This window comes from Emys orbicularis, chromosome 7, assembly GCF_028017835.1.
Source record: "Emys orbicularis isolate rEmyOrb1 chromosome 7, rEmyOrb1.hap1, whole genome shotgun sequence".
NCBI classification, from domain to species: domain Eukaryota; kingdom Metazoa; phylum Chordata; order Testudines; family Emydidae; genus Emys; species Emys orbicularis.
The window spans coordinates 95,547,469-95,569,424 of NC_088689.1; the positions used below are offsets into that span (position 1 = coordinate 95,547,469).

The following is a 21,956-nucleotide window of genomic DNA, read 5'->3' on the forward strand; positions in this document are numbered from 1 at the left end:
TTAGCTGAAGCACTTTTTCCCCCCCAGAAAAAGGTATAATATTACTTTAGTGCTTGATTTTCAGAGGAGCTGAATGCTCACAATTCTTGTTGATTTCAGTTGGAATTAAAGGTTCTCAGCACTAATGAAAATAAATTGGGCCTTAGCTGTGTCTTCACTAGGACAAAAACTTGTGTCTTAAATAATGTGAGTTAGCTAAGGGTGGTTAAACAAAGTAAAACCCTAATGAAGACAAGGCAGTTTGTAGTTGTCACACAAGGTAGTATGCAAGGTAAAGACTATGGAAGCATACAGTTAACCTCAACCTAACTCATGTGAAAATGGCAAACTGCCTTGTCTTCACTAGGATTTTATGTTGTATTAGTTAACTTGAGTTAAGACACAACTTTTTTCCCCTAGTGAAGACAAGGCCTTAGTGTCTGGTTCCTAATAAGATTCTAAATGTGAAAGTCTCAGTAGTTGATTGGCTTCAGACCTTTATGTGCTGTTTCCTTGAACTTGGTACTCCCTTCAGAAATCCACTCAAGATATGAATACCATTTTATTTTTAACATCTAAGATATTATTTTAATTGGCTTATTTTCATTAATGAGCTGTTAAAAATACTGGTTTGTAGTACTTGGATGCATAACATGAAAGATGGTATACCAAAGTTTGCTTTTGATCACTCTCATGCTGTCTGCTTTAATGTGACATCTCTCCATTGAAGCTGTTTTTCTGTTTCTTTTGTTTAGATTTAACTTTGATCTCCAAAATCATAGCTACTGCTTGCTATAGATAGCAATTCTGGAAATATTTTAACCTTTTCCATTATAATAAATTGGTGTTTTATATAGGTTAAGGAACTGTTCCTGCTAAAGATGGACGCCTCTATGCATATGCTTAACTTTATCCACATGAACAGTCTCAGTGAATGAATAAATGAGATTATTCATAATGTTTAAAGTTAAGCACATGAATAAGTCAAGTCTTTGCAGGATCTGGGCCTACGTGAAGATCTCTTAAAACCTAACATTCTGAAATGGTGGTGCATACTATTTTGTGAGTCAAACTTAATAATACTGTCAAGTAGTTTCATTTGGGTGTTCGCAACAAAAGAAAAACTCAAATGGTTAATGATTTACTTGGTCTGTCTAATACATGCTTTTATTTTACCTCTCTTAAACAGTGAGGGAGTGAAATATTTAAAAATAAAACATCAATTGGATTATTACCCTCAGAAAATTACTTACTCCCACTTCTGAGCAGAATATGGTGAATCCTTTTTTAAATTCCTGTAGCATTATCAACGCAAATAAAAATGGGTTAGGTACACTTTGTCACCACACAAGAACATATAAGAGAAAAATTAAGACACATCATTGAGTACAGTGTTTGCTGTCTGTGGGAAACTCGCTGTTTGTTACTCTTATGGACACAGGACCCATTTTGACTGGAGGCAAGTTCCTGAGTTACATGCAACAAGTACAGTGTATAAAGGGATGGAAATAGGATTAAAAAATTGATGATGACTGAATGAGAACAAATGTCTACCAAAGAAATAGTTACATGTATTGATTTATAATACCGTATGTTATCTAGATAAGCTTAATGCAGAAAGTACAGTGACTTCTAAGATTACTATATAATCTCTGTCCTTTTGTTCCGCATCAGAAGAAACTAATAAAGAGCGATGTCATGAAGACAGATATTACTGACCGATTGACAGCTTGGAAAATTAAATTACCTCAAGTTACCATGTATTCCAAATGTTTGAATATATTTCTCTTTAATTTTTTTATATGCATACAGAACCATATCTTGGAGGGCTTTCAAGAGGTATCCAGTAAATCATTTTGCGCTTCTGCTATGCACATAAAGTACTATGAATATAAAATATTCATTATTTAGTCATTGAATTGTGATGTCTTGCTAGAGTGACCAGTGATACATTGGCTACATGTTGTATGCAAATCATTATCATTATCCGTTATTATTCTGTACTTTTCCTTTGTAATTACATTTTGATTTTTTCTGTACACTTAGTGCTTTTGTTTGTAATGTTGATGTGGTACTAAGTTATTTTTATAATAGGAAGTCTCTTCATGATAGAATTGTGGCTTCAGAGGAGCATTAGACAGCTTGCCCCATAAGTACATGGAAACAATTCATCTAAATTAGGCTTAATTTATTGGTATTGAAAGTTTACTGTGCTTACTCCAGTGTTGATTACTGAGTTAGACTTTCAAATTGTGGCATGCTTTTGCACTTGTAAAAAGCAGGAATTATGCTTGCAAGTACATGTGCAGTATGTGATGAGTATGACACTTTTAAGCTGTTGTGTGTGTAAATCTGCCACACTCAGAAATTGTTGCAGAGTGGGTGAAGCTGCAAATATTGCCATACAGTAAAGTAACATTGTGTGATTAGCATTCATTCTGGCTGGGCCACTTTGAAATGATGAACCTTGAGCTGAAAAACCTTATGAATTGAAAATTGTGGCTAGGTAAAGTTGTATTTCATAAAGGTGTAACTTTCACTAAGAAGTCCTCTAATCTTAATATTATTTTTCAGTTTATATGGGACACATGAACAATAAATATAAGCATTTTGATAGTGTCAATTAATAAAAATATGCACCCCTCAATAAAAGACTGAGGCCCTGAGTAAAAAGAAGTCTCTGTCAAGTAGAGCCGGACAAAACATGGAATTTCCAATTTGCAGGAAATTTTGCATTTTTGAAATTTGATTTAGTTCCAAATCAGAATGAATCTAATTTTAAAAAAAAATTCTGTGAACCAGCAATCCTTCCCCTCCCTGCCTAAAACCCACACATTTTGGAAACACTGACACAGTGTTTATAAAATGAAATCTGCTCCCCAACCGGAACAGCTGCTGAGTGAAATTGACATTCTCATCAGTTTCATGGCTGCTAATAGCAGCTGTTGGGGCTCCCATGTGTAGCTGGGTGACATTTTTTGGATGAAGTAGTTTATTCACTGAAAAATGCAGTTTTAGTCAACTCAAAACTATTGCACATTTGACCCAGTAGTTTTGCTGGGGAAATTTTTTTCAGGATCAGCGAACTGCATGCATGTCTTTCTGTTCTCTTCATAAACTTTATCTTGCTGGTTAGGGCACTTGCCTAGGATGTGGGAGAATCAGGTTTGAGTGCCCACTCTGGAGCAGGGACTTGAACTCAGATCTCCCCCTTTTCTAGGTGAGGGCCCTAACAACCAAGATACTTTCTCTTCTAGGGTGAGTGTGTCTCAGTCTCTCCTATTGAAACTGTTGTGCTGTGCACAAATACTTAAAAATTAGTTGGGCCACAGAGAAAGAATGTGAGAATAAAGCATTCACCTGGAAGGTAGGAGATGTGGATTCAAGTCCATCCTCTGAATCAGGCAGAGGGAACATTTGAATCCACATCTCCTTCCTCACACGTGAGTGCCTTAATCACCAGGCTCTAGAGCAATTTCCAATTTGCTGACAAATTCCCAACCAAACTGAATATTGCCTCTGATTTTTTTGGTTTGCTGACTGAACGGAAAAATCAATTCTTTCCCCAGCTCTGCTCCCAAAAGCTGTAGTTACATGCTGGGGACTCCAGGGCTTTCAGACTTCTGGGCCAACTAGCATCATAGTGAGCTGGCTGGCCTGGGAATCTGGATGCCCTCACATTCCTGGCAGGGCTGGCCTGAAGCTGCAGACAATGATCAAATATCTCAGAATATTTTGTATCTCTTATCTTAACATCTTTTGCGTTGTTTTAGCCAGCCCCTCCATTGCAGTGTAATACATAATCATTTATTTATTTTATGAAATTAATATATTTATAAAAAGTTTTAACTATTCTGCCAAATATGACCAGAGCCAGTGCTTACATTCAGGACATTATACATTTGATATTTTCATATTTAAAAAATATAAGGTATGTATATATGGAAAATTTCAGCTTACTCAGTGATATATATTCAGTCAGCGCTATAACAGCAGCATTTACACTTAAGTTATATTGGCAACCAGAAGTGCTAGAAAAATAATGAGAACAATTATTTTAAAACACACAAAAAACCTTAGCCTATAGAAAATGTGGTCCCCAGACCATGGCTTCGTAACCCGCTTTGGGATTGCAAATCCAAACTTGAGCAATATTGTCCTAAAGGTTTGTGAGAAAAGTCTACAAAAATCAGAGGGTAAAAATCTCTCTGTTAAATTGATACAAAGAATTATCGTTACTGCTCCTTTTCAGACCTTATGGAAGACCAAGGTCCAGTTAAATATTTAACAAACATATAGCTGCCTATGTTAGCCATTTGCTTTTAGAAGCAGGCTTATTAAACATAGTTATCTGGAGCTACTGTAACAATGGCTATTTGCTATGAAGCAAATTCTTGTGTTAGATTTGTGCATAGGAGCCACAAACAAGTCTGACAAGGAATGTGCCATTCTATTGCTCAACTCCTATAGAAAGCACATAGGAAAGCAGAATTTAGCTCCTTTTCATTCCTATGTGTAGTTGCAGTGGGAAGCCTTGCATGGTGGATAAACATGATAAAATACTGCCCATTCTGCAGTGCATGGCGTACATTGAACCAATACACAGTGCTTCAAACACTTCATCGACACCTACTAGAGAATTAAATGTACCTAGTAGGTATGAAAGATTTAGGGAACAGCTATATCAGCAGAGGTACTGGAACTGTGTGCAGACTCAGGAAGCTGACATTGCCTTGGCATGCATCCAGAAAGTCAGCTTTTTAATTATGTATTGGTCTAGAAACCCCCTTTCCCCCTTTTTTTAATGCAAGCTTCAGTTCTGCCAAAGTTGCTGGTACAGGTATCCTCATTCACGAAGGCAAGCATTCCACATGCCCAAGCTTAGTGGGGGGGTTTAGCCCAGTCCATACAGATATCTTCGCCTCATAATGATAAATCCTGTCAACATACGTGAAAACCATTTAATCCTAAACAAATGAAAATATGTTTGGTAAAAATGCCATTTTTGGCTTTACGAATAGGATTCTGTGGATAAGTCATCCAAAACAGGTGAAGAGTCTGCCGTCGAAGTAAGTCAGAGGATGCTTGTAAGGCTATATGACATAGTCTGAAGTTGATCGCATCTACATCGCGGGTCATTAGAAAAACCCCATTTCAAAAGATTGGCCACACAATTACCCTGTCTTATTTGCAACCAGTTCAGGGATGACCCACAGGTGCCTTGGCAGGTCAAAATCTGGTGGGCAGGTGGTTGGGTTGGTGACATTCCCATTTATATGTGTTTTATTGTTTCATATTTAGGGTTATTAACCTGATAAAGTCATTCAATATGATGAACATGTACTATAAAACACAATTATTAAGTGGTACACCTCTACCCCGATATAACGCTGTCCTCGGGAGCCAAAAAATCTTACCACGTTATAGGTGAAACTGTGTTATATCGAACTTGCTTTGATCCCCCAGAGTGCGCAGGCCCCCCCCCCCCCCGGAGCACTGCTTTACTGCATTATATCCGAATTCGTGTTATATTGGGTCGCGTTATATCGGGGTAGAGGTGTATATTCTTTTCTTCAGTTTCTAATGCACACGGCTAATAACTGTGAGAAGGAGGAGTGAGGGAAGGGTAGGATAATCAATTTTGGAAGCAACAAGAAAAACATCTGAGCAGAACTGTGTCAAAATATGATCAAGGACACTAATTTCCTGACTGTTGTTATCTTTCAATAAAATGTATATTTTCCACAGTTTTAGCTGTATCTTTCAGGACTGAAAACTTTTCTAATGATTTATGTTTATCTTACGCTAAATATCTAGTCAAGTATTCTGTTAATTAGAATAAAATGAACATATATAGCATATACCAACATTGAGAGTTCTTGGGCTTTAATTATCTGAAAGCATTCTATAACTGCCCTTAACTGTGAATGCAAAGCTTTGGGTCATCTGTGTAGTCATAAGAATACCAAGCTGGAATGATTGCATCATGATTCCAAATTTGTTGTTGTTATATAATAAATTGATTTGACACTTTTCGGTGCCCCATTTCTTCTTTTTCTGACTCCATTTTTCCCTTTTCTTTTTTAAATGTTCATGTAAATCGATGTTTGCAGTGTTGTAGCTGTGGTCTGTTTCATGCTTTTCTCCTTAGCTGGAACTGTGCAAATGAAAGGGGTGGTATAGTAAGACTATACTTTACTTTGGCCAAATTACATTGTGGAGGAGATTACAAATTGTATTATTACGCATGGGTTACAGTGTGTTTATAGAGCTGGCCAGAAAATATCAACATAATTTTTTTGTGAAATGTTCTTACATTTTCCAGCTGTCTGTAGTGCTTGATACCAGATTTTATACTAGGCCAAATTCAGCACTGGGGTGAAATTTTAAGATGCACTAGGGGTGAAATTGGCTCTTTATATTTATAGTACCAACCAGAAGTTACAACAGCTTTTAAATAGATTTTAGAAAGTCTTGCCACATTAAAAGATGATAGTGAAGGTAATTGTATTAATGATGGACAGCTGTTATTGTGAAACTTTAACAGTTTCCGATATGGTATAAGCCATATGTTGTCTTTGAAATCTCTTTCAATATAAAAGTATAACAAACTCTTAAGTGAACTGCTGTCAAAGTAAGCAATGCTCAATGTATATACTTTTTATGTTTTAAACACCTTAATGCATAGTTGCTCCAATAAATGATACTTACAGTCTTCCCTTAAACTGTTTTGGCCATAAGTGGTCATAATTTGAATACCTAAGGAGACTAAATAAGCATATAGGTTTTATTCTTTTGTTAAAATTCACCCACCAGTTGCAATTGCACAACTGGTGAAATAAGAGAATCACAGATGTGTACAGAATCTCTTTAAATTTCATTATGCTGCAGGGAGTGGGATCCACTCAAAATCCTTGTGCAAAGGTTTCCAATTTATTGACCTGAATATCTTTATGAAATATTGAGTAATAACTTGACATGCAGATGTTATATATTCTTAGCTGTGATTTAGGTTTTGAAATATATTTAGACATGGTATAGCTCCTAATACTGTTAGTATGGATTCTTAGAAGTAATATCAGCAAGTTCTTCACTAGAATAGATCACGTATTTTGGAAGTAATTCTTCAAATCATTCTCTTGATTACTTGCTTATTTAATACAACATTTGCCTTGAAACATATTCCAGGAGTGTTTAATATGCAAAATAAATTTTACCTGATCTTGCATGAAAATAATCAAATTATTATGCATTGTTTAAGCTAAGATATACATAAAATGTTCATTAATAAGTGTTACACTTCTTAGTTAAAATCTATTTGATGTATTCTTTTGATCCTTAGGGTTGAGCAATGTAGTAAGCACAGCTAACTATTAATACCATTAAAGAATTTTCACTGTTGTTTTTGTAACATTATTAGACTATTTAAAATTTGTACATGACTGAACAATTAATAATTTTGTCAGACTTTGACATAAGAATCCAAAATCTGACTTCTGAAACATAATGTTTCTCATAAATTGCAGTTTGAGACCTCCTGGTCTCTAAAAGAAAGGAAGCTGTTCAGAGGCCAATATTAATGATTGCTATTATAGACATTGGTATTTTTGTAGGGAGAAAATGCTGTATGTTAAAGCCACGTGCTTTTGTTCAGTAGATAGTAACTGTGTGACAGAATATTACAGTAGTAGTTTGGAGATAAGGTAAATTATTCAGAAACTAATTCGTAATTATTCTTTATTTTTTTCTGTAGTGGTCATTTGTAGTGGCTACAATTACAGAAATTCCACCAGTTCTCTTTCTTCCCAATTTCCTTGTTCAGAGAAAGGTGCTGAAGCCTCTAAGAACCCAAACAGGAGGAACAATAATGGTAAGCTATTGATGCTTTTTTCTAATGTCTTTCATCAATTTAAATTAATGAACTACATTTTTAAAATTTAACCATTGCCCTTTTGTCATAGATTTTATAATTTAGAGCCGTCTGTGCTTATATACCAATGGATCTGTGATTGGGTGGGTTTACTAATCCTACACTGGACCAGGGCAGGCGGGGGGTTAATGATCTGTCCTAGAGACAGTGGCTAAATCCAGCATGACATTGCAATACCTAGCAGCTGTATCAAGATGAGAGGGCATGAAAAGAGAAACAACCGCTAAGAAGGGGGAGATTTTTGACCCTATTCAGGATGTCATCTGCTCTTACAATTCTTGTGCTGCTTAAAATGAGTTTCTAGTCTGAAATATAACTAGTGAGGAAATGACAGCTTCTTACTGTTCATTTTGTGTATTCAGAAATTCAGATCTGCTCATTTTAGTGATTAAAATAAGATTTTACTGCTTTTTACTGCTGTTCACACTATAGCGGGAGCACAGCTAAAATGGAGTGAGCTGTATTCTGTTTAATCATAACAGAATTGTTTTCCAAGTTCCAATTAGTTACATCTGTTCTTCCTCACTGCAGGCAGTGGAGTAGCACAGGTGTCACTGAGGGCTTAATTTGTCCTACAGAACCTTTATTACAGACGGTGATATGCCAGATGGAAAGAACCCACTTGAGACTCTGAGCTAAGGCTGAGTTTGCAGGGCTAGTAGTTGGGAAAAACCATTTTTTTCATTCAAAACTGAATACGTTTTGATACTGAAATCAGAGAGGCAACAGCCATCGAACCCTTCTATGATATTTGTCAGAGTAAAAGCACATTTCAGAAAGCAAACCGCAGTGCTTCAAGACCGTAGTGGTATTCCATATCTCTTTTCACAGGAACAGACCTGTAGCAGCGAGTTTATAAGTTGAAAATAAATGATCTTATCTAAATTCACAGTTGATGTGATGGCAAATAGATTTTCACTGCATCTACTGCATTTTTGCCCTCCCCTGCCCTTCCCAAACTAGCTGTTACAATGAAGATCCATGGAATGGTACAGAATCCCACATTGCTGTTCCTGAATTATGTTAAGGTTAGCTATTGAAGTGCATTGTCTTGAGGTTCAGCAGTGTACTTCTTTTTTTTCTTTCAGCACTAGAAATCAGAATAAAAGATCTATTGCAACTTACTAGCTGATATGAAAGGTGGAGGAGGCTGCGAAGCTATAGGGGAATTGTAAAGCAGCAGCAGTATTTTCACAAAACTGAGAGGTTATCTATGTTAATTGTCTATCAGTGGGATAATAAGCACTTCACAGCAATCAGACTGTACATTAAAAGCAAGATGCATTTTTTTCAAATTCTTCCCTTGATGAATAACATCAAAGATTCATTGAAGACACAAATAACATATAAAGGGTTAAGGAGGGGTAGAGTAACAGAGGCCACAAGGCTGGGCGGGGGGGAATCTCAGTCTGCCTAGATCCCAAGGTCCTCCTTCCCCCTCAACCCCTCCCCCCCCAAAGAGCGCATGGTCCAAGTGTGCAATCCTGGGTCTTGTTTACCACTAGAAGCCGGCCCTTTCTGAGCCATAAAAACAGGCAATCAGTCTGACCCGTAGCATCATAAGCAGCACAACTCCTAATTTACAACTAAGGGGACAGAGGGCGGGACAACTAACCAGAGAGTAGAGGCTTTTGAAAATCCTAGTGTAGTTTAAATGGGGGGGAGGGGAGGAACCCAGCAGCCAATCAGCCTCCATACCCTTTTGCCAAGCCAACAGCTAAGCAGAGAACTGCCATTGGGGCGTGGCAGAGCTTCTCTTCCTGCCAGGCATACCTTTTGGGCTTCTCTCATTCCCCATTGTCCAGTCAAGATTCTCCCCTGCTACAGGCGGTAAGAGGGTATCATTTAAAGCACCCAAAATAGGAAATGAATTTCACACTTTGTTCAAAAAGTAAATAAAATTAAAAACTTAAAATTAATTAAAATATACTGTTAAAAACATCTATTTTATATGTTGTGTACATCATTGCTAGCTTTGGAAAATGCTGTGTACCCAAAAGAAGGGTTGATAGTACCATAAGAAAGGAGACTGCACTATAAAAATGGTGTGTCCGCTATAATTTAAAATTCATGGAGTAAAATATCTTGTCCCATGTGTTTTCGTTTATGTGGCAGTATTGTCTGTCAAGGCTTACAGCAATCAGTGGGCTTGCAGTAAACTATATTAAGTGTTTGTTGTTCAGATTTATGCATGTTTTAAGAATAGCAACATATTCTTGTATGGCAAGAAGCATTCCTGGTATGAAGGCACATAACTACTAGCGCTGTGGAAAGGACTTGCTTGGTTTTCTACAGTGTAGTGTCTTTAGACTGGACTTTTTGAAGTAATATGGCACACAAGGCCAAATTCTCCCTTTACACCAGGGGTGGGCAAACTATGGCTCGGGGGCCACATATGGCCCTCCAGACATTTTAATCCAGCCTTCGAGCTCCAGCTGGGAAGCAGGGTCTGGGGCTTGCCCTGCTCCAGTGTGGCAGCTGGGGAGCAGGGTCGAGGTCATGCCCCACTCTGCATGGCTCCTGGAAGCAGCGGCATGTCCCTCCTCCGGTTCCTACACGAAGGGGCAGCCAGGGGGCTCCGCACGCTGTCCCCGCCCCAAGAGCTGCCTCCGCACCTCCCATTGGCGAGGAACCGCCTGGCCGGAGCCCTCCTGCACCCCAACCCCCAATTTCATGAGCATTCATGGCCTGCCATACAATTTCCATACCCAGATGTGGCCCTCAGGCCAAAAAGTTTGCCCACCCCTGCTTTACATCCTTGAAAGGCATGTACATAGTGCCCATGAAAGTGAGTGGGACCTATGCACATGTAACCTAGTGCAAAATTTGGCCCATAGCTCTGAAGCAATGTTGTCTGAGTCATTAATAGATACTCAAGAAGAAATTACCACAGCTGTCATGGGGAAAGCTCTTTTTGATGTTAATGAACCTGGTTAGGTTCCCAGAGGAGTTTGTCATTAATATTTAATTGTGAATGTATTATTAATTAATTACTGTTGAAAAAATACTTCAAATTAGCATTTGCCAGAGGGAAAAATATGTAGTGTTCTTAGAATTCGATAACAACATAGTGTTCAGGCTGCACAGGGCACCATGTATTTTTAGTCTGCATTGCAAATGCAGTAACTGTAACTGAAAGAACTTCAGAAAATGATAGAATTACGTATTCTAATGATAAACAGCCTCAAGATAGGTACTTACCTTTTTTGGTTTCTAACCTGGGCTGGCTTTGACCCAGTGGCCTAGAGATGGGAAACTCTATATCCACATTACCTATCTTTTGATCCGTTCAGCCTCATCCAGTAGTTCTCGCATTGAAGTCAGAATGCTTTCCCTGTCGAGTCAAGGTAGACTTTAAACATAAGAACGGCCGTACTGGGTCAGACCAAAGGTCCATCTAGCCCAGTATCCTGTCTACCGACATTGGCCAATGCCAGGTGCCCCAAAGGGAGTGAACCTAACAGGTAATGATCAAGTGATCTCTCTCCTGCCATCCATCTCCACCTTCTGACAAACAGAGGCTAGGGACACCATTCCTTACCCATCCTGGCTAATAGCCATTAATGGAGTTAACCTCCATGAATTTATCCAATTCTCTTTTAAACACTGTTATAGCTTTAAACTCCCTTACACTTAACTTTTTTTTTAAGTCAATTTAAATTTTTAAAAAATGTAAGCAGTATTACCGAGGGCACTGCACTGGGAGTCAGGAGACCTGTGCTTTCTTCACTGCTCTGCCACTGACCTGCTGTCTGTTTGGGCAAGTCGTCTTTCCGCTCTGTGTCTCTGTTTCTACTCCCATCCTTTCTTTGTCTTTCCAATTTACTCCCAATCCTGCCAAAACGTACACACATGCTTTAACTTTATGCATGTTGAGTTCAACAGGACTGCTGATGTACTTAAAGTTAAGCATGTGCGTAAATTATTGCAGGATTGGGGCCACGGATTTGTAAAGTCTTCAGGGCAGAGACAGTATCTCGTTATGTTTGTAAGAGTGCCTTGCACAACGGGGCTCTGATCTTGGTTGTGGCCCCTAGATTCAACTGCAATACAAATAATATTATAATCAGAATTATTCCTGTTTTTAATTTTTAGGGCAGATTGCCAGTATCCTTTTTGTAAAAATTCCATCACAGTTAGGCAGAACTAGCGACATTATAACTCCCCTATTATTGAGATGAATTATAGATGATTGTGGGGAAACAGCTATAATTTTCTACACATGCTTATTTAATAAGATAAAATTAAATAGTATTTGAATTCTTACTTTCAGTATTGTTTAGCATTTATTCACAAAATGTTCAAATGTTTTTCTTCCCAGGCTAATGCTCAAAATTTTATGTCCAGTGTAGGGACTATTTATAATACTATTTGGCACTTATATAACTCTATATTTCCAAGCACTCTATAAACATGTACAAAATAAATTGCCTTCCCTTGTTAAAATTTCTGCTCACTGGTGCTGTAAACTGTACAAATTACTTTCCCTAATTCCACAAATGAAATGTCATCTTTGTTTGTCAAGAATCTCCAGTTTCCTGCAAGTTGTTGGAATCAGTCATCAAGAGGTATTCAGGAAAGAAGTAGAATGGATAGCTGGTGGGTGGGCTCAGACAACAATCTAACGTGTATGATTGTCTGCTGTGAGCATTCAGAAATCACTTTTGACAATATGACTTAATTAATTTTAAGCACATAATGGCATCTTAATTAATTCTCTTTGTGAAAGCTTCATTTACTTACTGGTCATTGATATTAAACATCTAAAGCATTTTGTAAAGTTTGAATCTGTTCTCTACATAATCATGCTCAAATGGTGTTGCAAAAACTGTTTGATGATTTTCAAGACTTCTAGTTTAACAGCATAATTGCTTATCCTTTCTGATGTGACTTACATTTTCAGAATGACACAAAATACTCTGACCAATTTAAAATAGGTATCTATATACGTACACATACATTTGGCAGAAGCATTGCTAACGTGGTGGTGAAGATGAGAATTAAATAACAATAGCAGATCATGAAATCAAGTAGCAAACTGGGAAATTTAGCAAAGGAGAATGTTAGAAATTTATGTAAAATCTAAGGTGGAAAAGTGGCAGACGAGGTCATGGTTCTCCTGTGGAGATTACACCCATCCTGAAAATAAAGGTCCCATTTCCCTCTTCTTTCTGCCATGGGTTGTGGAATAGGATGGACAGCTTCTACTACCAAGTCACCTAGGCAGTGCTGGGGCCAGTGGTACTCTCCACATTTGTGTACTGCTATAAGTTGTTGGGTTCTGATTAGGGCTGTCAAGCAATTAAAAAAATTAATTGCGATTAACCATGCGATTAATCGTGCTGCTAAACAATAATAGAATACCATTTATTTAAATATTTTTGGATGTTTTCTCATTTTCAAATATATTGATTTCAATTGCAGCACAGAATACACAGTGTACAGTGCTCACTTCATATTTATTTGCACTGTAAAAAACAAAAAGAAATAGTATTTTTCAATTCACCTAATACAAGTACTGTAGTGCAATCTCTTTATCATGAAAGTTAAACTTACAAATGTAGAATTATGTACAAAAAAAATAAAACCATGTAAAATTTTAGAGCCCTGTAACTAAACTTGTGTCGCTCAGGCAAACAAGTTTAGTTACAGTTTGCAGGAGATAAAGCTGCCGCTTCTTGTTTACAATGTCAGCTGAAAGCGAGAACAGGCGTTCGCATGGCACTGTTGTAGCCGGTATCGCAAAATATTTACGTGCCAGATGCGCTAAAGATTCTCATGCTTCAGCCACCATTCCAGAGGACATGTGTCCATGCTGATGATGGGTTCTGCTCAATAATAATCAGATTTTGGAAAGCACTTCAGATTCTTAAACCTTGGGTTGAGTGCTGTAGCTATTTGTAGAAATCTCACATTGGTACCTTCTTTGCGTTTTGTCAAATCTGCTGTGAAAGTGTTCTTAAAATTAACGTGCTGGGTCATCATCCGAGACTGCTATAACATGAAATATATGTCAGAATGCAGGTAAAACAGAAAAGGAGACATACAATTCTCCCCCAAGGAGTTCAGTCACAAATTTAATTAATCCATTATTTTTTTAACGAGCATCATCAACATGGAAGCAGGTCCTCTGGAATGGTGGCCGAAGCGTGAAGGGGCATGAGTTAACTGCGATTAATCAACAGCCCTAGTTTTGATATCATTGGGTATGGGGTCTGCCTTTCTTTTTAACATCAAAAAATATCTTGCCCTTTTTTGACTGTGTTCTCCCAGTAACTTTCCTTCTCCTCTCTGGTCTTCAACTTCTATTTCCTTTTTCCCATTACACTTTAATTATATCCTGACTTTCACTGTGTTTTCTTAAAGATCAAAGAAGGATAAGTTAGGGGAAAAGGGATGGTGGAAATGAAGGCGCTTGAATGTATTGGTAACCGTTTCTAATGCTGTTGGATGGCCCAAAGCTGCCTTGAAAAGTGGAAAAAGTAGGCATACTATCTGGAATATTATCCTTACTTACATTATTCATAAAAGATTGCTTAACAAGGAGTGCAGAGGGAAAGTGATAGTCATTGTCCAAATTTTGGAACCCTTATGAGATGTGTCCTTTTATTAATATGGATAAAAGTAGCTGAGGTAGAAACAAGTGTAACTTCTTCAGTATTTATTGCCAGTGCCCAAAGTGGAAAAGGCAAATGTAGACCAACGTGTGAGAGGTGAAGACTTAACTGTATGTGGACTTTAGTTTCCTCTTTATTAGATCCCATTCAAATCTAAAACAAGCAACTTGAATATACTTACCTGCAAATTGGTCAGTGACAAACAGGGTGAAATTCTGCCTCAGGTACATCCATGCAACCTTGTTGATTTCAATGGGAAGGCATAGGGATAGTTGAGGATAGCATTTGGCCTGTAGTTTTTAAGCATTTGTGTTACAGGGAAAGAAAAAATAATTCCCTTCGCCCATGAGTGTGAGAGGGCCCTTGCCATGCTGCTTAAAACTCTTTTTATTTTTCTAGTAGTGGGTTTCCTCTGAGTGCTATAGTGGCTCTCTGTCACCGCCTCTGGCTAGTCCTGCCGCACTACCTGGAAGCCTTGCACTGATCTCTGCTGTGTGATGTGAATCGCTATAGACAGTTCTTCGTGATGAGACCAGTGCTGATGTCATTTCAAAAACGGTCTATTCGGTATTCATAAATATGGCTATCTAGAAGAGCTTTGCTCACTTTGTAAGCTCTTGGGGCTGGGACTGTTGTGTTTGTATAATGCCTAGCGCAATGGGGCTCTTACTGTTACTGTAATACAAATAATAAATAACAATAATGGCCATTTTTTGGTCATGATTTCCATTACACTATGTTCCGAGTCTTCTTTGGCTCTCATCATAGAAATATCATTCCACTTCTAAAAAGCATAGTGTCTGCCTGCATAAACTTAATTAATGGAGCAATAAATAAAGGCCTAAACTGTCCACGTGCTCTTAAGAATTCAGAAATAGAAAATATGTGCCTTCTGTTGCTGCCAGTGCTGTCGCTACTGTTATCAGCAGGGTTACTACTACTTCATTAGTCCCTTTTGCAGTCTCTGATGGTTTTTGACTTTGTAGGGACTTTTTTTTTTCTCCATGATAAATACCTGGGAAGTACACTGAATGAGGAGGTAGTGGAGAAGCACTGTGACTTGTGGGTCCTGCCATTCAATAATTCCTCCTCAAGATCTAATCTGGATAAATTGGCAGTGTTTGGGTAGTAAAATAGCCCCCAACCCCGCACTGGTTTCTTAAATATTAAGTAATCTTCTGGAGGTATCCAAAGACCAATCTTACTGATGGAAGAGCTCCTTGTTTCTCACTTTGAAGCTTTCCAGTTCCCCTTGCAAATGCAATTTTCATTCCATCATTTTTGGGAAATCATTTTATTTTATTAGAAATTGTAATATGCCCTTTAAAAATATTTGACACTTGAAGTACCTATGATTTATCACTCATCAGGGTAGTGAAAGAAAATAATGTCTGCCTTCAAAAGCAGAAATGCTCCTTTAAGGCTGCCTGCTCTTTGCTAATAATATTTCACATTTTTCTTTTCAAAGTTCAGGTTTTCCTAATTCCAGCGTAGTGAGCCCTTTCTTTGTTGATTCTTTCCCTTCTTTGAATGTCATTTGGGTACGCCAAAGAGCAGTGGTCACCATTTCCAGGTATCTGAGGAAAAGGATTGATGATGCTCAACATTATAAATGTTACTTTGTAAAAAATCCCACGACACTTTGCATATTGCAGGTTTTCTCACTGGAAACCTTAAGTGTATCAATATGTTTGCAGTTATTTAGAGCTTCTAAATGTGTTGTTGGGAGGATTGTTATATAAACTGGAATGATACAACTAGGATTGAACACTATTTATTCTTACTCCTACTATTATGTTTGGAAGTTTTACCCATTTGAACAATTTTTTCATATTTTCTGCACTTTTCAGTTTGGCTACTAGGGATCCGTGTTCAGTTAATTTTAGATGCACAATCTCAAGAGAATGAAATATAGACATCATGTTAAAGGGTTTCTTCCAGCATGCCTTGCTCTGGTAAAACTTGGTAAAGCTTCCACTGACTTTAATGAACATCTGTAGAGACTATGTGGGAACCATAGAAATGCCTAAGGGGGGCGGGAGGGGTTTACAGGATAAAAACCTAAATGCCATAGTTTACACATTCCTGAAATTCTTAAATTTTTCTTAAAGGCAGGAAAGCTTGCCATTGACAGAGGCTGGGCAATCAATGTGGGTAAGTACAAATGTAATTAACCAAATGAAGTTTTACCAACTACTTTAAAAATAATTTATTTCCTCTCAACGTGACCTGTCCCCTGTTTTATAACAGCCATACCTACCTCAAATGTAAATGTCCAAAGTTAATTTTAGAGAGGTTATGTTAAGTTTAGAATTTTAGAGAAGAGAAAAATAACTTTTAGAGACGAATTTGAGAAGAAAATTAATTTTACAGAAGAGAATTTTAGTTTCCTAGTCTACTATAATCCATATTGCTGTTTTGTGACAAAACAAAACAATCAGATTCTTCTAAGAAAAGAGAACAAACAATGGAATGCTAATTTGTGGGGATAAATCCCAATTGTTTTGTTACTAACTAAATAAAGGTAGACAATATCAGTGTGGTATTGAAAAATCTTAATATTTACATGATAAAACCTAATTTTTCAACTCTATGATACCATGACTGAAGCAACAGAGGCTCTTGGAATGAACATGTTGGAAATTATGGAAGACAAAGTGGAATTTGGAAGAAAAATGACATGATGTATTGCAATAGGTTTTTAAATTTTCATTAAATCATATTTTAAAAAATCAGACACGTAACATCAAATACCGCCTCAATGGCAATATAGAATGAAATATAGTATGTTTTATTTATATGTGGTTATCAACTGAAATCATAACAAAATTCAAAACCGGAAGAGCATCCATATTTATTACCAGAATAATTTTTCAAATGCCATGTAATAATCAAATCTCTAATTACCTTGAATTTGGTTTTATATAGTTCACTGTCATCATTATCCTGTGTTAAGTGCACCATGGAAGCTTTACAGTTGCTTATTAAACAAACACCTAGTGTGAAATTCACTCCAAGGTCAGCACATGGCCTGTGCACCTCTTAAGTCACTATTCTGGAGAGGAAGGATGGTCCAGTGGTATTAATACTGACTGTGGTCATAGAAGACCTTGGTCCACTGATGACATTGTGTGAAACCTTGGGCACGCACTTTCTCTGTGCTTCAGTTTCCCCTCTGTAAATGGAGGTAATAGCATTTTCCTACCGCACAGGGGTTTTGTGAGGAGATAACCTTATCGAAGGCTGTAAGACATTCAGATAGTACAGTAATGGGGGATAGATAGATAGGGACTTAAGTCATGCATAGGCAATCTAGGCAAAAAGTGTGCTGGCCCTCTACACATAGGTAAATTTCATCCCTAGTTTGCAGACAAGGATGACTATGAGTTTAAAAAGATATGTCAGATAATAAAATGTTAATAGAAGTTTTACAAATCATTTGTTGTTAATTACTTAAATTATATATTCATTTTCCCTAAAAAAGTAAGGTTTAAAAGATACAGTACTTTTTGTGAGATAATAAAATTGTTTGAAACTTACTCAGATGAAATATTTGATGGGAAAGTTGAGGATCTTAATTATGGGCACAAACACTATGAATAAGAAAATGTTATTTGCTTCCAGTGTTCTGTTCCTCATCTTATATTGAAAGATAATCATTGTGGACACAGTTTGTATCCATACTTGCCAAACTAATAACAACAATACAATATGGCACTTCTGAAAAACCAAGTTAGCAATTTCACTATACCCTTCTTGGAAAACTAATGTACAGTATCTGCTAAATTTTAGAGGAACATAGAGATCACTGACACAGTCTAGTTTGGCATCCTGCCTACAGCAGTAGCCAGTACAGAAGGCTTCAGAAGAAGGCAAAAATAAAGTGGAAAAACATTTAAAACTTAAATCTCCTGAGGAATAAATTCAGAGTTTTCACTTTACATTAATATTTCTTTCCATCTCATTTGGAGAACACAGGTTTTTTGGAGGAATTTTACTGGGCTGTAGGAAAATTCCTTCTACTCACATATAGAGATTCCTATATAGAGATTCAGTGTTCCAACTTAAAAAATCATTGACATTTAATACACACTAAACGATGCTAGATTAGAATTGTTGAGAGATTCGTTCTGACTGTAGCATGATTCAGTTCTTTTATTTCCTTAACTTGCCGCAATGCGGTTTCCCTTCAGCATCCCAAATAAATAGAGACCATATTGCATTTAACTCAACTGCAGGACTTCATTGTCCTGTTTTGTCAATGTCCATTTCTGTTTCACTACAAAAACTGAAATATTTAATGCATTTGATGAATCTACAATATGAAAAAATAAAAGTTAATGATTTGAGAAATGCAACATGTTTTTTATGGGCGCATACATTACATTGCTAACCATCAATTATCAGCACATTTGCATGCAAATCCTATCATGAGGTAAATAAATAGCAATGGCACCTAACTACATTATTTTGCTAAATACGTGTGCAATAATTCTGCCACAGAAGAAAAAAGAGCACTCCAGAAAGAGAGACACTGCACTGAAGTCAGAAATATCCATTTCTTTAATCAAAGAACCTTTGGTCTCTCCCAGCCACAGAAATCTTTTAAATGTGCTGTAGTGAGAGCTTAGTTACAGTAGGTTTGAATTTTTTGTATTTTTAACCATTTGTTTGGTGTTTTTCAGTAGGTCAATTGGAATGACTGAGATCACTTCATTTAAAAAGAGACTTAATTGTAATAATAATAAATTATAAAGGGTATAGTGGAAATAAATCTGGCCTTCTTTTTATCCTTTCCCATAATATGGCAAAAGAAGGAAGGTCAATGACTGTAGAAGGAATAGTCAGAGTTATAATTAGCTTTTGGATTTCACAGAGGTCACAGATGTTCGATTTTTCCCACCTTTTTCATATGTTTGTATGATAATTCTAAAGACGGTAACTCCAACGTAGTGAGCATCTGGGCAGCCATCATGTCTTAAAAAGAAGAATTTGAGCAAGTTTGTACTTCCAGAAAGAGAGAGAGTAAAAACAAATTTGTTATGTGTAAATATAAAATATTACCTCTTTCATTCTTCTGGACACATCTTTCTATTGTTTCTGAGTATAATCCTCTAGAGAGTAAACATCTAGTATGAAAAAAACAAACAAAGGCAGACATGCTCCGTGGAAATTCAAATGAAATTGTTTGTCAGTTATATGGGTCAGATATATGTAGCTGGTTTATCAGTAAAGTGTTATGGATTTTTATATAAAAATGCATTGTATTTGTGATTAAAAATAATGCTATGTGGTGAATGTTTGGTATATACATTTTTAAAGAGCAACTCTTAAAATCCATTCCTGATCTTAGTGTTGACTCAAAACAATATTTTGCATCTATCCTACAGTTTAATAGCCCATGGACGTAGGAAGGCCTTGGGTACATTGGCTGTACTGACTGACAGTCAGTAACAGGTTTTTTTTGGGCTGTTGCTGACCCCTGACTTTCAGTTTGAGAAGAACTTGCCCATCCCATCCCATCCACCCCACAAGTTAATTGGGTACATTGTGGGGGTTTTCATTTCCCCCCTAGATAATTCATTAAGTTATTACTGTGGTAGAGGAAGGTAGTATTCTAGCATGCCTGTTACACAGTTACTGCCTCAAGTAGGTTTACCCTTTGCACTTTGATGAGTTGAATTGGCCTCCTGCTTTACTCTAAACTAGAGCACATGGCTCTTGGTGGGTAGGCCATGGATGCAAAGTGCCTTACTACAAAGGCATGGGTTCTAATATAATGTATAATTGTAGGGAACACATCTCCTTTGAGCCTAGTTCTTCATATGGTTGCAAGATTTCCAGGTTCTGGGACCAAATCACTTCAGATTGGGACCCATACTGCTTCTTTATCTTGGGACCTGATAGGCCAAATATATAGAACATGACATTGAATGTGATATGCTACCAGGACAATGGGTTAGGGGTTTTAGATGCTCTGTTCAGTTTAAAAAAATGATGGTCATTGCTTAAGTAAACAGCAAACAAACATTTGCAGTGACAGTGTTTTCCATAGTATCTAGCTTTTTAGTCTAGTATTTCTTTAAAGTTACATTTTTACGTTTAGGTGGTGGCTTCCATCACTGTTCAAGTGATAAAGGTGGAGGATTTTGTGCATATGCTGATATCACACTGGCTATTAAGGTAGGACATTTAAAAATAATTTTCTCTACTGTTTTACAAATGAAAAAAATTATCAACATAAATTTCTTAAATCGGTAGTCTAACTTACATCTTAATAAACAGAAGTAAACAAAACAGTCTGTAGACAGGGATCAGTATTAAAGTAGTCTAGGGTCTGATGCTGAAGCATTTATGCATGCATAACTGTTACTGATGAGGGCAATAATTTTGTGGAAAAGGGCTGCAGAATCAGATTCCTGCAGGTAAATATGACTCAATACCGTTTGTTACAATTCTTTCTTTAAAATAAAAATCCTTTTTAAAGTACCATAGGTTAATTGTCTTAAAATCTTCAGTGGGAACTGTCCTGATTCTGCAATTGGTGAACCTGGCACCCACATGGGGCTCCACTGATTTCTACTGAAGTTTGCGTGGACACAGGTATCCGCCCTCAGGATCTTACATTTAATGCATTTTGTCTTCCTAGATAAAAATGTGAAGTCTTCGAAAATAACCTTACAAGGGAGGGGAGAGAGTTTGAAATAATTGATTATATTTAGTATTGTATGTTCTATAAACAAACATCCATATGTAGAGGCTGAAATAAGACCTCCTGTAACTAAGACTTAATTACTCTTACAAAGTATATCACAGAATATTTGCTAGCATGCTATAAAATACTACCAAAAATAATTAAAATGTTAAGATTTAAACAAATACAGTACACTATATGGTGCAGTGCCCTAACTTCTTTTGGATGTTAGTTTACTGATTTGAAAAATATCTTAATCTGCCCTGGGGCTCCCAACTATTCCAATGCACATTGGAGACTATAACTCTTCCATAGTTTGTACATGTACTAAAGACATTTTTACCATCCATTAGTTAACAGTAGTTACTGTTATGACTCAAAGAATTTTTGAAAAATGTTAGTGTGCTTTCTCAGTCATATGGAATAGCAATTAATGAATTCCACTACTAGTTTATAAAGTGACTTTGTAAAATAAAGTTTGATCCGTACTACAACATTCTCCAACTTTTTTGAGAGAGAGAGGGATGCTCTTTATGCACATTCAGTCTGTCATTATCACAAACCAGATAATATATTTATCCTACACAATCCTTTAGAAATGTAAGCCATTGATGATGTGATAACCTGCATCACCTCTTGCAGCTCTAAACACAAGAAGTGGGAACTTTGTTTTTTCAATTATAAGATTTGAATCTGAAAGCTAGCCTATAAATGTAGTTCATGTATATAATGTGAT

At 36.9% G+C, this 21,956-nt stretch overlaps 1 protein-coding gene across 1 annotated transcript in view; it reads left to right on the forward strand.

Annotated features, from left to right (window-relative positions):
• The window catches only part of HDAC11 (histone deacetylase 11), a 59,485-nt gene that overhangs the window by 16,636 nt on the left and 20,893 nt on the right, over nucleotides 1-21,956 (forward strand). Inside the window, exons 4-7 of the mRNA XM_065408498.1 lie at nucleotides 1,792-1,818; nucleotides 7,733-7,849; nucleotides 16,638-16,680; nucleotides 20,633-20,709. Of these exons, the coding sequence (XP_065264570.1) occupies nucleotides 1,792-1,818; nucleotides 7,733-7,849; nucleotides 16,638-16,680; nucleotides 20,633-20,709 (264 nt within the window). The remainder of the gene's footprint in view (nucleotides 1-1,791; nucleotides 1,819-7,732; nucleotides 7,850-16,637; nucleotides 16,681-20,632; nucleotides 20,710-21,956) is intronic.